Below are 15,013 nucleotides of genomic sequence, written 5' to 3'. Positions count from 1 at the left end.
TCTCTGCTGCTTGCTTACTTTCCCCCCACTACAATCTTTCCATCTGCTCCAGGCTCAAGTGGCTCAATGAGGGTGGGGGGGGGAGCAGAAAAAAGTTAGGGGAAAAAAACTGAATACAAAAAGTCCTTAACGGCCTGACCACAAAGGGATGGGGTGAAGGGCTGGGCTGTGATTGGATTCTTCTGTGTCATAGGAACGCCTATGGGGAGGGAAGAGAGATGGGCTTCTTGGAAAAGTCATCACTGGTTCAAACAGCGAGGGGAAGAAAAAGGCGAGCCCAGGAGGGCATACGCAAAGTCGTAACGACAAGTTCATTCGTGAGGACAGTTGAGACATTTTTGCAAAAATGTTTCTAATCCAAGCGAGGAATCCAAAGCTGTGCATTTATCCTCCAGTGAAACCCTCTCCACCAAAATGTCCGTTTACATGGTGCCGTGCTGGTCCTTTAAAAGCTAGCCGCCCCCGCCGGAGGTGCAGGGGAGGTGATGGTAAAGTGCAACAAACACACGTAAATCAGCATCGAGACAATTGCCTGGCTGAAAAGGACGTGTCACATCCAGACAGGCTTTCTGTAAATTATGGGCCGTTGAGGCAAGCCTCCCCATCGCCATGGCAACCCCTCCCCATCCACCCACAAATGAAGAGAGCAAAAGAGAGTTAGGCTTCACCCGACGGTACATCCTCAGCTGCGCTAAAGGCTGACACACTCAGGCGTTTTTAGCTTGTTGAACACCAACCATGCCTTCCCCCGCTAAACTCGTCAGATTGCCTTCAGTTCGTTTACCTGCTCATTCTGTCCCGCCAAATTAGACGGTCCTTCCACTCAGCCAGAGAGACGTGGACGTTTTCTCACTTCAATACGAGACATGTCTCACCCCCACCCTGCACACACACCGGCTGTCTGCGCTATAACCATGCTCTTGCCCATATATGATCGATGATGTTCACAAAATTCTAAAAATAAATACATATAAGTGCTAAAGCCAAAGTTGTTGGTGGCGATCTAAATGTTCTGTGTCTAACTTGAACGTCCAACGACGGTAACATCAGGAAACACCCAGACATGTGAGCACCGGTGGAACCTCGCTTACCCTGCACCAAGTGCTTCTTTGAAGACGCTTCATTACACACCTCACGCACATGCATGTGCAGATGAAGAGTCACGCACAAAGGATCTCCAGACCCTTTCATCAACACAGCTCTGAAAGGTTGGCACTGCGAGGACACATGCGTGACCGTAACGGTTGCGTGTTCAGATCGGCGTCTAATGAGGGCCTCGGGTTGCGTTGTGGTCGGAGCAGAGAGGTCAGCTGAGCCCGAGAGGCGAGAAGAGATGAAAGAGAACCAAAACAAGTGCCCGGGCCCCAGCGTGGGTGGAAACGGAGGGGGGGCTCCTACCGGGCTTTGGAGGTGGTTCTGATTTTGAATCATAACACACTCCACATCTTAACACAGCGAGAGTACAGGTACCGCCTGTAGGCTTGGAGAGGCGTCCAGATGAAAGATATCCAGCTGTGTTTTCCTCAGAGCCACTGTCTCATGGATGGCCTCACCATTGTCTCGTAGAACTTTCCCTTCATCCTTATGATCAAAATGCTGTTAAACAAAACTGTCTAGCTCTTATCAGAAGTGTATTTTATGAAAATGGACTCCAATCTCGTTTATTGAGAATGATTTGATAACAGTAAAGTAAATAAAACAATAATAAGCCGTTCATAATAAAGACGGGGGGGAACTCCTGGTGTTACTCCACTACGACGTGAACTGAAGTTCTCTTCACTTCCTGTTTTATTTTGTAATGTCTGCGTTTGTGCATTTCATGGTGCGTTACTTCCTGCTAGTAATTCCCTTCCCCGTGTTTTGCTCCTGTTCTCCTCTTGGCTCTTATCTCTCTGATGTGACTCTTCCCCAAACAGGAAACCAGCGAGCGCGCTTGACACGGCTTCATACAAGTAAGATATCAGACTAAACGGCGTTGTCAGGGTTACCGCAAGACACGTGTGGACATGCGAACGGTATTGGAGGAGAGGCAGGCTGTGGATTAGCCTATCAGAAGAACCCTCTTGTTCACTAAAGTCACGTGAAGGAAATGAATCACACATCTGGAGGTTTACTTCCAGATGTGGGCGCTCCTGTGTCGTTGGGATGTGATGGCGGTCGGGAAGCGTGTGAATGCCAGGGGAAGAATGGACCCTTCTTATCTCCTCTCATCTTCCTGTCTCCCCATCCTTCCTCCTCCTCCTCCCCTTCCAAGTCCTCACCAGGGGACACATGGTTCAGTGGATGCCATCGCTTTGTCCCTCTCCATCCCGTCGTCTCTCCCCACCTCTCGACTCTCTCCCTCTACTCATATTTTCCAGACCCCTGCCGCACTAAGCTGAGCTTAACAGTCAGCTGAGCCGATCAAAGCCCGCGGCCGCGTAGCGACTAACAAGAGGCGAGAGTTCCCAACGACACAGGACCTCCCAGCGGTTCCCACCGCCCCGCGGCCCTACTGTACCCGGACCCGAGCTTATTATACAGTCTGCCCGCGTGACTGCGGGAGTGGCTGTTTGGTTGGCGTGCTCAGATGAAGAAGTATTAAAACTGTACACAAAATCTCTCTTTATTTTCATTCACCAAAATATTCCAGACGGATTATTCTGTTTTCATTTGAGAGGCCGGATCTCAGGTGGGACACTTGGCTTTCTTTCCCGTTACCCAGCATCCTCCTCGTGTTTAAGGAAGGCCGAGGTGTTTTACCACCTCATCATCCTCCCCCTCCATCCCAACATCCCGTCGACCCCTGACAGTTTCTTCTCAAAGCCCCCCTATTATCACTCTAATTAGCCCTAGCAGGCCTTCCCTCCTGTTCCTCATCCCGTTATTCCCAGTTTTACCCTCAGTGACTTCTTTCCTCTGTTCTTCTCCATGCGTTCACGGTGAATGGGCTGCAGGCCGGCGCCGGTAGGAGCAGAACCGCAATCCTCGGCAGGGGCGTGTGTGATAAAGTCTCATGAAAAAGTTGTGAGGGCTCATTAGTGAACAGCTGCAACACAACAGCTGAAACTTATTACAACTAGAAAAGCACTCGGAGAGCGCAGACCTCCTCCAAGCAGCTCATTCCCCTCCTATCTGGATCAGCACCGAAAGGTTCTAGATTGTTCTTGGTGTCTTTATACACCAACCATAAAAAGTAAAAGTGAATCAGAGTTGATTAAGATACTTTTTTTCCATAAATGGGTTTTAATGTTAAAGTGTAATATTTTTTCCTGACCTCATTCTGGATCAGAACCAGAAGACATGTTTCATGATAGTTTATATCGGACACCTTTATGACTGTGATACTTGGTGAGTGAACTGAATGCATATTTTAAAAGACGGGATCGTCGCGCCGTAAATGTTTCCTCGACCTCCGGTCAGTGTCCGACAGAGATCGCAGAGGGGTGAGTGTTTTTCGTGTGTCTGTGGACACAGAGTCCACCACATACAAAGCCAGCGTCCACACACGGGTGGGGGTGGGGGTGAAGGAGCAGAGGCCTGAGGGTGAGGAGCTGTGGGTGGCTGTAGAGAGATTAACGTGGGACTGTGGGATTTAATCCACTGTCCGCCCAGTCACGAAGAAAAGACACGCCTTCCGGGTGCCCTTCAGTCTCCTCCTCATCCTCGCACACTACGCCTCCTCCTCAGCTCCCGCTTCCTCATGGCATCACCGCCCCGCCTTTAATCGTGGATGCAAACTTCAACAACAAAAACAAGTAGCAGCCCAGTTTTGTTTGTGCTTCAGAACAGTTTAAGAACCCCTCTCGGGTTAACCCACAATCTCGGCTCCTCGTCTTCCGGAATACGAGTCACCAGGCAGAAAGCAAAAACCGTTCCCCATGCAATCCTTGTTCGGATGCTCCGTCGTGCGCCGGAAGCACGTGATGAAAGGTTAATAGAATAGCCGGAGCCTCGAGCAGAATAAAAGTAGATCTCCCAGAAATCTCCAACAGAGAGCGTTCAAATCTTTGTCAAAGATACCAAGAGATGGATGAAGGTGATTTCCAATAAGTACAACTGGATTTATTACATTAAGAAAAAAAGAGCGACCTTTATAGCGAGTGCTGGAAAGTGTAAATGTGGATAAATGTGGGCGTGATGAGCTCACTGTTTGGGTAAAACCTTTCTCACACACTCTTTGCCACTTTTTGGCTGCAACTCTAAAAATCTGTCATGTACCTGCTAGCTAGTAAAAAGTAAAAGCTTCCCACTCCGTTTCGTTCACTTCCTCTGTTTCCTCTCTTCCCATCGACTCCTGCACCTTTTGGTCGCGTATAAAACTCCTCCTCTCACGCTTTGTTCTGTCGTTTGTCCTCCTGCTTTTATTTCCCCTTTACTGACTTTGTACTCTTCAAATCCTCTCCTCCTCCTCCAACTCCTTCTCCTCCCACCAACTTTGTTTTCCCATCTGTCTCTCAGTGAGGGGTGGCCGCGAGCCAAGCATCACCGAGGCTGCCCTCGCCGTCTTCATCTGACGGGACAAAAGGTCCTCAGAGAGTCTCCCGGGAAGGGGCCTATGGGTGCCGGCCAGTTGCCGACACGCTGAGCGCTGAAGATTCGGACGGGAAGGTAAAGGTAGGAGGGAACGGCGCCTGGGAGGAGTAACGGGAAATATCAACACAGACTTTAACCTCCCTGGAATAGCACCTCGCCCCCAAAGAGACGCTAATGCCTCCTAAAAGGTTTCATGCATGGTAGCACTTAGCGTATGAACCCTCCACACACACACACACACACACACACACACACAGCCGGACCTCTGCTTTCCCTCACACTGAAATGCATTCATGTGATGCATGGAATTCATAATGGATCATTATCTCTACATCCAGCTTTATGAGGCCCAATAAAAATGTCGTTTTCCCATTAGTTGTAGTTTATTCACGCCCCTTAGCTGCTCCGCTCGGCGCCAGACAAGCGTTCAACATCATTCCTTGTTGTATAAATGACTTTAACCAGATCCTCGCCTGCAACGCTCGGCGGCGATTTCTCGCCACGGCGTCGGCACATATATCGCTGTTGTCCTTTGGCCTTTTGGATAACTTTACTGGTAAATATATATCAGATAAAAAGGCGTGTGTGATTTTGATTGTTCTAGGATCCTTGTGCCGTATCATCCTGATGGAAGAAAGTATGAACAGTTTATTAGTGAAATCGTTTTACGGCATAAACAAACAGGAAATGACTTTAAAAATCTATCGTATGATTTGTTAAATTCATATCTGTACGTCTAAAGGTCACCGGAGCTTCCCTGCGGTCCCATTCCCCGACCGGCACGGCCCTGAGCCCTGAATAAGGAGATGTTTCATGGAGGGGCTGAAGTCATGGGTCAGGCATCCGTCCGAACGGCCACCGGGACAATGCCGCCCTCTGTCCCGCTAACACAAGGTTTGGTTTTAGACGAGAGGCCGGACGGCGCTGAGATGGACAATGGGACCGGCAGCCACAGTTTGACCTCCTCGTACTGGGACGCCTCACAGCGCGGGGGAGGCCGGGTGAACTCCTCACGCCGGACCGGTCCAACGTTCCCAAACGAAATTCTGCTTCTCCTGGTTCAAAACGCACAAATCTCCTCAAAGTAACACCCTCAGGAGTTCTGTTGGTCGCACACACACACACCTACACACTCACACACACACACACACACACACACACACGTCTCCCAGAGCGCTGAGCAAGGGTTTACGGAGATAAGTGAAAGGCTAATCTTGAAAGTTGCAGCCAAAATGTTGGACAATGAAAAGTTTCCTTTGGATGAGCTGCTGGGAGTCGGAGGAGCAGCGAGGAGGGGGGGGGCAGTCCTCCCTAGCCTGCTGTTTCATTCTCCTCTCTCCGGAGTCACAGTCACAGTTAATCTCAGTCCTGCGTCCCACTGCGCCTCACCCCGACCTGCCGCCCCTGTCTCCATGCCTGCCACGTCGCCACGGAAACAGGGACAAACCACGCAGGCCCGACGCACGGGAAACAGAACGCAGCGTGAAAGGAGGAGTAACTTTCGATACCTATGAAAATGTATTGAACAGCAGAGGAGTCGGAGACAGCTGTACCAATCACAGACCAGACCTTCCGTTGTCCACTGTAAGACACCCCCCCCCCCCCCCCCACCAACCACCCACTCCCACTCTCATTCAGAGAAACAATGGGCTAATCCTTCGGACACAAGGGCACAAACAAAGTGGCCTGTGTGTGTGTGTGTGCGTGCGTCTTTCAAACTAACAACAGTAAGAAGATACAAAGAAAGCACTGACACACACACACACTGATCATTAAAGCATAGGGGTATATCAGGATGGTGCTTCAACTGGACCCATGTTTGTTAATGTGTGTGTCCATGTAGGGTGTGTGTGTGTGTGTGTGTGTGTGTGTGTTTCACAGCGTGGAACCAGCCATAGCAAGAAGACCCGCTGGATTTCTTAACTCGGACGTGGAGTTAGGAGTTGGTTTTCTGTCTGGCAGCCGACTCCAGGAAGTTCTTGTCACCTTTAGCCGGAGCTAATTTAAGATAACTGGATACTCAATGTCACGTCAGTTTTATTTATAGCCTCCTGGAACTACAAATCACAATTTGCATTGATGAGGCTTCACAACCTGCGCCGCATGTCAAGTAGCTCGACGCTTAATGTCCAAACGTGAGCGTGGTAGCAATGCTCCATCTCTCCGGATCACTTCAAAGCCAATTGGAATGCTGCTGCAAAAGAGGACTGGTCTTAATATATAGTGCACATTTTCTTTGAACGGCGTTAAATGGACATTTTGGTGCAAAGACCAACAAATTAGCAGCTAAATTACTTTTACTTGGCAGCACTGTGATGCGGAATTGCCAGTCTAATTCCTTTTTTATCGCGGCTACGTGGAGAAAACTTGATTAGGAGGCTTCCTAATATATAATTTACACAAAGAGCTCATGTGTCCCCGGTTTGGACGTGTTCGTCTTCCTCGTGGATTTATGATGAAAAGGGTCGAGGAGAACAACGAGCGCCCGGACCTTGAATTACTGTATTCCGTTTGAAACCAAATCACAGCAGGACAGCGGCTGGACTTCATCTTCAGGCTCACCTGAGGAGTTGTTTTTCTGTGGAGTGTGACGAATTACTGAACGGTGCTTCCATGCTGACACCTAGTGTCGGCTCGAGGTACTGCGTCATGAAATCCCAACACGGTCTTAGAAAAGTCGCCTTTATTTTATGGATTCAAACAGTTTGACCACGCCCCCCCCCCCCCCCCCCCCGCCGCGCCTCGCCCCCTTCCCTTAGTCTTCAACCCACGTCAAAATTAACAAATTAAAATAAGACAGGCTGAGGACTGAAATGATTTGGACCAGCTCATTTTGGACCTCTAGCAGATTGTCATCAAACAAGACAAATACTCAGGTAACGATTTCAGTGAGGACTGCGGCGAAGCGACCCTTGACGCTCCTCTGGCTCTGTTGACATCATCCCATTGTTTCATCGTCGCCAATTCACGAAAACAACAAATTAAGTTTGACGAACTTGTGATTTCTCTCTTTCTCATCCACCCGCCCACAAAATAGTAGAAAATAGCACATAGACAGTCCCCGCTGCCGCCGGATCAAAGTTCCTCCCTGCCGTTCTGTGGTTCCGTTTCAACTTTCCCCGAGTCCTTCTTGCCGTCCGATTTTACTGCCTTTTTCGCAGCTGACTTTGCGTTCTTTTTGTCGGCCTGCTTAGTTTGCGTCTGCTTCCCGTCTTTTTTAGCAGCGGGTTTGACTTTGCCTGCTGTTTTTTTCTTTGCCTGGTTTCCACCTTTGGTCTTATTCTTCGGAGCTGCTTTGGTTTTTGTTTTGCCGAACGGTTTCGCCTTGGCTTTGTCCTTCGGCGAGTCGGCCGGTTTGTCGGCCTGCGTCTCCTCTGGTTTATCCTCCTGAATGTCACCGGATTTTACCTGATGGTTTGGAGGAGGAGGATCTGACGTCGTCACTTTGGGCTCGGTCGCCTCTTTCTTGATGAATTCTTCATTCACGGGGGTAGAAAACATTGTCAGCATTTCCTGAGCTTGGATTCTGTCCTGCAGAGCAAAGAATGGAACATTTGTTGAATAAAGTCATCACTGTAAGGCAAAGAGTGGTAAATAATTACACTGCATGCAAATGTGAGTACAGTGGAACCTCTGTAGTCAAACAACTCTGTATTTGACCAAAGAAAATAGAGTTTAAAATGCCTCAGAAGTCGGAAAATGTTCGGAGTTCAAAAACACGGTGGAGCCGAGGCAAACCGAAGACACGCAAACGAAGGCGGAGTCTACCCGGGTAGGTTCAGTTTGAGTCGGAGAAAGACTTTTCACTGCGTGTGCATGTTTTTTTTTTTTTTTGCTTTATTCTCTTTAGCTCTTAGTTATGGATCCAAAGAAATGCAAAGTAGTGAAAACGACTGTTGAATTGAAGAGACAAATAATCGCCGAATATGAAAATGGTGTCCGTGTCTCGGATCTTGCTGCATTACGGCATGGAGAAATCTACGATTTAGACTTTTCCTCAAAAATCTGCTGAGCTAAAGGGAAAGAGAAGGAAAAATAAACCCCAGAAGGGCAGTTACCCCGTCATTTTATGGACGGGGACTCGCTTTCAAAAGGAATAACCCTTCCCTTTAAGTTTCTTATATTTATAATAACAGAGGCTCTGATGCTGCAGAGCGATTCGTCCTTTTGCTGATTCTCCACAGATATCGTCCATACCTTTTCCTCATGGGCTGGATCCAGCGTGAACCACAGCGCCACGGCGCACCTCTGACCCTGGGTGACAGCTCTGACGCCGTGAGGGTTTTCCTTCCCCGCCCCGAACCCAATCACACGGCCACACTCTGGACGCACCTCGGCCTGTGGAGGTGCAACGATATTAAACATGCATCATTTCAACTTTGCTCCAAAGACCATGGACAGGAAATGTGAAAACTTACGGTTACTGTTTTAGCATCCAGCTCAGTGAAGAAGAAATCCCCTCCGTCAAAGTCTTTGTTCAGATACAGGACGGCGCTGCAGCGGAGAACATGAGGAGGGTATGTAGGTGTCCGGTTTGAGGACAGACTCTTGTGTACTTGTGTGTGTGTGTGTGTGTGTGTGCTCACCTGTAGTCCCTGTGTGTGTATGCAGGAGGTTCCTTCACACACTCGTTCATCTCAGACACCAGGAGACAGTTGTCGGCATGGACGGGATGACTCAGGTCCTCACGGTCCTCCTGCTTCTCTGAAAAGACAACCGTCCAGAGAGACGTTACAGAGCATCACCCGCCGGGACGACCGCACTGCAGCCAGCTGGAGTGATTTACCAAAACTAAACCTGCATGAAATAAAAGTGCATTTGAAAATTAGCTCCCAGTTCTCGGGCATCTTTCACCTCCACAGACTGTAAGCAGCTGTTTTAAAGGCCCCAAATAAGCTCCTTTATACATACTGATCACTAAATACGCAGACAAACAGCATTTAGCAGCTAACTGGTTAACATTCAGAAACTAAAGCAGAGGCGGGTACATCAGGTACGAGGCTCCAAAGGCGGACGTTCTTTGCTATCACTTGAAATAGACCTACAGATTCAAAGACACACACAAAACATACATTTAAGTAATGTAGATTAATTTTGCAACATAAAAAATATGAATTGCTCAATAAAATGTTTTTGCAAAACAGCTTTTTGGCAAAAGCCAATAACTAGCACCACCAGCTAATCTAGGACAGCAATACTGCAGTACTACTAATATCATGGAATTAATTACTGTACCTGTATCTCTAAAATAAAAAAGAAATGAATAACCTCTATATGCTAATTTATGTTTATCTTATAATGTCTTGAGAAAAGCTGAGGTAATTCATTACAGACTTTATAAACTGATTGTGCAGAAAGAGCAACTTTTCCCTTTACTTTCATTTATCTGGTGAAAATAATGAGTTCATGTTGTTTTTAAATTTGTGAATATAAGAAAATATTTTTGAATTGAATTGAAGGGAAGAGCTTTTCCTACGTTATGAAAGATGTGACTGACCATTTTATGGATGGACAAACAGAACTTGGACGAGCAACAACAGCAGCAAGCTGTCCCCGCCTCACTTACCACTGATGGCGGAGCGACACACCAGGTGGGAGTAGGAGAAGTAAAGCGGAGCGTCCAGTTGGAAGTACGACGCCACCATCGTCCTCACCTTGTCGCTGAGGTCGAGGAAGAGTCGAGTGCTCTTCAGTGGAACCTTCCCCTCCTGCCCGAGCTGCAACCACAGAACGAAACCACCGCGTGTCGACGTCTTTGAACTGGATCGTTCGCATTTTGGGGAGCAGGACTACAGACCTTCACCGCCTTCAGGACAGTCAACCCCTGGAACGTCTCGCTGGGGGAGTGAGGAGAGGCTTTCCCGCTGTAGCCGTCGCCTTTCAGAGCGGCTGCCTGGGAAAGGGGCACAACATCGACCGTCATGATGGTCTGATGCGCTTAAACAAGCAGCGCAAAGCTGTCCTCAACACAAATCCTTCCGCTAACTCACATTGGAGAGTCGCTGCAGCTCCCTGCACTCATCCTCGCCGATCACTCCATCCAACAGGACCCGCTGGGTTCCGTTCAGCTGCTGGGCCGTCATGGTCACCTTGATGCCGTCAGGCAGCAGAGTGACGCCTAGACGACCAAGATCAGGAAACTCAGGTGGGCGATTGTACAGCCGGTCCTCACTTAACAACGTTCCGAAGACCCCGTCGCTAAACGATTTTGTCGTTAAACGTTGATTGACAATTTGGCTGACATTTTGTGTGGTCAAAACAAATTAGCCCACGATGCGCTGGCGACACTTCCAGGGTATACCCCTCCTCTCGCACAAAGAAAAGCTGGGATAGTCTCCAGCAACACCCATAACCCACAAGTAAAAATAAATCTTATATTTGCATACGTGTAGGCCATTTATATTTACAGTGTATACGTACCGTATTTTCCGGACTGTAAGTCACACTTTTTTTTTCATAGTCCTGCGACTTATACTTAGGTGCGACTTATAGTCTGGAAAATACGGTACTCACTCACAACTCTGCTGCCAGTGCATTCCGCTCGCCGTAACGGCGATTCCTTGTCGATAAACACATACTTTGAAATTTCCAGAAACCCCATCGTAACTCCGAGCCGTCGTTAAAGGAGTACAGCGGTAAGTGAGGACCATCTGAAGCCACGCTTCTACCTTTACCTTCCTGTGGCCCAGGGATCGTGGACACATCTGAGGGATCCCTCTTCTTCTCCTCAACCAGAGTTTCAATTTCCTTCATTAGGTTTCCTATTTCCTCTGTGATCCTTGCTGCAGTCTCTCTGTCAGCTCTGAGGCACACACAGAGATAGAATGACGGATACAAAGTACAGATACACTCATTACTGAGGTGCAGAACTGCCTTTGAGCAAGGCGATGTCTTCAGTCTTACTTCTGCTTCTCTCTTAGTTTCTTAGGCATGGCATCTTCAGGGGTCCAGAGGTCCTGGTAAGTAAGACCACAAAGTCAAAAACAGAAATAAACAAAGCATGATGGATAACAAACGTTTTATTCACTCACTGGATCGACAAAGGTGATGCCGAAGGCTTCGTATCCAAAGTAGAGCAGCTCTTTTTCCATTAGGGACCGCTGGATGTACTGTTTCACCACCTAAATGTCACCAACGGAGCAAAAGGTCATCTCTGGTTTTGGGGAAAATGGCACACTCAAAGCAAAACAAATGTTGTTCTTATCAAACCGTATGAACAGAGTCCAAAATGAAAACTATGAGAAAACGCTCTCAGGAGACAAACGAAAATATTAGAGACTTGAGCGACGAAGAAAATCAAAATGACCTGAGGCAAGTCTAAAGTTAATTTCAGGATTCCTCTCCTTCCTGTGAATTATTATGATTTTGCTTGCTTAGTAGCATTTGATGTGCTTATTTTCTGAAACCACTGATATTCTGGAGGCCGGATGGGAAACCTCAGTGGGCCGAACATGGCCCTCTGGCTGCCATTTGGTAATTACAGGCCCCCCAACAGGGTAAAGCCTCAGAGGTGCCTTTAAACAGCAGACATTAAGGCTTGCCATAAAGCACAAAGCACACGTGTTACTAATAACACAGCAGGGCCCTGAAACCGAAGCAGCGAAATGGAATCCAGCCATTGTTATTGTGACGAGTCACACCTATGCTTTCCCAATTGGCGCCTTCGGACACATCACTGGTGAAAGTCATCCAATAAGATGCACTGAATAACAGGAAGGGGCTAAATGCGCTGTTGGTGAATTAAAAAGCAATACACTTTGTGTTTTCAATTAGCTTAATACTCATTATGAACACAATAACCAATAACTGTAAATGCACGCACGTTTTTGGGGTGAGAAATCTGTAATTTGTGTAATTTATTTTGAGTGTTTTTATCCCATAACTAAGCACAGAATTCTCAAATTACTGCCTCTCATCAACGTCTCTATGAGGCTACAAATACTGCATAGAATGGACATTTACTGCCTGAGGCAGTGAAAATCTTATCACTTCTTTACATAGTCGTAAGTGTTTAAGTGCTTTTGAGTACTCTTTAATGCCTCTTTTGCACCCCTTGAGTACACTTGAATACTAATGGGGGCTATTTTCCTCCCACCACATGCTTTGCAGGCTGATTTACTGCTGATGGTTTAGGATTGAAATAAAATAAGAGCACTGGAAAGGCGCTTTGGATGAAAGCTTCGGCGTTGGATCGACCGTACCCCTCTGGCTGATATGGCCTTTGCTTTGTCTTCTCCCAGGATGGCGGAGTAATAGGCCAGGTTCTGCTTCATCACCTCGTCGTTAGGGTGGAACAGCAGGTAGGTGTTGGCGCACTCGATGGCCGGCTCATACTTCTCACCTGGAGGGGGGAAGGGAGCAGAAACAGGACGGTCAACAGCTGTTCTTAAGAGATACCATGAATTCTGATAAGATTTATCGTCAAGCACCAATCAGGAAGCAGCTGTTTGATGTCTTAGACAAAAGCGCTCAACGGCGGCTCGATGTTTCTGCTACCGAGTCGTGTTCGGGACTCACTGTTGTAGTAGGAGAACTGCAGGTAGTTGAAATGCGAGGGGAGGAAGTCCTCGAAGGGTTTGTCTTTGCCGGCGTTCGAGGCCAGCTCGACTGCGCAGTGCTGCTGGCAGTTCAGCACCTGCAGGTAGTGATCTGACACAGACGCGGTAAGGCGAAGGAAAGGGATGAAGGTTCGACCGAGCGCTCCCTGCCAGACACTCCGAGGACGGACCGTCTCACCTGTTATGGTCTGGAACAGGTCAGCGCTGTACTCCATGTAGTTGTATCCGTCGTATTTATAGGCACCCTCGCAGAGCGCTCTGCACTCCGCGTTGGCGGTAAAGTACTCGTCTACGGCCGCCTCGAAGTGCTCGGCCGCCAGGCCGAAGGAGTCGTCGCTGTAGTAGCTCTTCCCAAGCAGGAACTCCGCCTGAGGAAACAGGGACAAGCCAAAGGTACTGTAGTAGTAGTAGTAGTAGTATCTGTTGCTGCATTGGAAGAATCCTTTACTCAGAAACAATCCATTTTTAATAATAATGACGGGCTGCTTGGCTTACAGGATGTAAACCGACCGGAGGAGGACTCTCACCATGTGCGTCCTCGCCTCCAAGTCTTTGAAGTCCTCTTCCTGCACTCCTGCCATCATCCCGTAATAGTCCAGGTTCTGCCTCATCTCTATGTGATCCGGGTTGGCCTGGAAGAAGGTGTTGGCAGCAGCAACGGCTTTGTTCAACTTATTGATCTGAAAGAAATCACACCGGGGTTCAGCTCCCGCTCTTTGACCGAAGTAAGCGGTGGAAAATCACCTTTACTTCAAAACTGGGGGTTTTCCTACAAGGCGCACTAACGTTCGTGAGCATCCAGAGCAATCCCCGCCTGTCTAACTTAATACGCCATAGCGCGTGTGTTACGACTTATTATAGAATTATTATATTATAGAAGACACAGTGAGGTTGGAGTTGAGATTTCTGCTATTTCAATTGTGACTTTTCCGAACAGATTAGAATTCCGCACCACTTTTGTTCGTGGCGTTGCTTTCGAGTTCTGCCACGCATGGATGAACGTGAAACCGTTCCCTTGACGACCAGATGTAAAGAGTGTCACTTTAAAGTTTAAACCTTTGGATCCCAACATTTCGACGTCATAACGTCAGACTTCACTCCACAGAAGCTGACGCCACCTTAAGACGTGGCATGGCTGCTACAGTTTGGGGGGGTTGTTAGGGAGGGGGGGGGGGGGGGGGGTGGTATTTACAACACCCATCGCAAAAACAAAGATAAAATCACTTTGTTTAAGTATGTGTATAAAAGTTTATGTATGTGTATAGCTGGGGGGGGGGGGAAGCGTATTTTACGCATGACGCGTAAATTACGCGTTTCGCAGCGGGTGAGCAGTGACTTCAGTCTTCAGCTCGGATCCGACATTAATCCTGCAGGAGCTCCATTTACCTTAAAGTAGGCCACTTGTAGGTAATTATACGGGGTCCTCTTGCTGAACTCGAGCTGCACGTCGTTCGTGACGTGGTGCAGACTTGGAGATCCCAACTTCTCCATTTCGCAGGAGTTCACGCAGTCCGCACGTTTCAGGATGTTCTGGAAGAAGCCCAGGTCCTCCAGAGACCCGACCCCCGGAATAGGAACCCCCAAGCCGGGCAGTTGGTCGCCGAACGCGGTGTGGTTGGCGCAGCTCAGCCGGCACTGAGCCTTCGCCCTGCGCACTGTGGCTTTGTTCTTCAGCGCTTTCTCCATGTTCAGGATGACCGACAACCAGTCCCCCTTATAGTAGGCTTCCACCGCCGAGTCGAAGAGCAAATCATAAGGCTCCAAAACGAAGTGGCCGCTCAGGTCACTGGCCGAAACGCACAGCGGGAGGAAGACGCGTAAAAAGAAGAAGGCATGGCGGGGCTCCATGGTGTTACTGCCGGGCTCTGCAGCGACTGTAGGCGGCCACAGCAGACTGGAGAGAGGCCGACGAGCGGAACTACCTTCCCCGTCTGTCACTG

At 48.5% G+C, this 15,013-nt stretch overlaps 1 protein-coding gene across 1 annotated transcript; it reads right to left on the bottom strand.

The window, feature by feature from the left end:
* Nucleotides 1-7,266: 7,266 nt before the first annotated feature.
* On the bottom strand, nucleotides 7,267-14,951 carry p3h1 (prolyl 3-hydroxylase 1). The gene is made up of 15 exons (XM_068742539.1): nucleotides 14,460-14,951; nucleotides 13,601-13,753; nucleotides 13,252-13,441; nucleotides 13,033-13,164; nucleotides 12,717-12,856; nucleotides 11,547-11,636; nucleotides 11,419-11,471; nucleotides 11,190-11,317; nucleotides 10,506-10,633; nucleotides 10,313-10,408; nucleotides 10,082-10,232; nucleotides 9,102-9,219; nucleotides 8,934-9,009; nucleotides 8,713-8,853; nucleotides 7,267-8,046 (listed from the first exon to the last, which is right to left on the bottom strand). Exons 1-15 carry the CDS (start codon nucleotides 14,919-14,921, stop codon nucleotides 7,591-7,593), a joined length of 2,514 nt encoding a protein of 837 aa, XP_068598640.1. The 5' UTR covers nucleotides 14,922-14,951; the 3' UTR covers nucleotides 7,267-7,590.
* Between the last annotated feature and the right edge of the window lie 62 nt (nucleotides 14,952-15,013).

The sequence above is a fragment of the Brachionichthys hirsutus genome, chromosome 8, assembly GCF_040956055.1.
Source record: "Brachionichthys hirsutus isolate HB-005 chromosome 8, CSIRO-AGI_Bhir_v1, whole genome shotgun sequence".
NCBI classification, from domain to species: domain Eukaryota; kingdom Metazoa; phylum Chordata; class Actinopteri; order Lophiiformes; family Brachionichthyidae; genus Brachionichthys; species Brachionichthys hirsutus.
This window is presented reverse-complemented; position numbering and strand designations above follow the sequence as displayed.

Bases quoted from the DNA above. Each gene is read 5' to 3' on its own strand.
- p3h1 (XM_068742539.1), bottom strand. From the start codon at position 14,921: ATGGAGCCCCGCCATGCCTTCTTCTTTTTACGCGTCTTCCTCCCGCTG. The intron at 11,637-12,716 runs GTACGGTCGATC...GGTGACATTTAG, and splicing joins AGGCCATATCAGCCAGAGGG to GTGGTGAAACAGTACATCCA. The intron at 10,409-10,505 runs GTGAGTTAGCGG...CCCCTTTCCCAG, and splicing joins AGCTGCAGCGACTCTCCAAT to GCAGCCGCTCTGAAAGGCGA.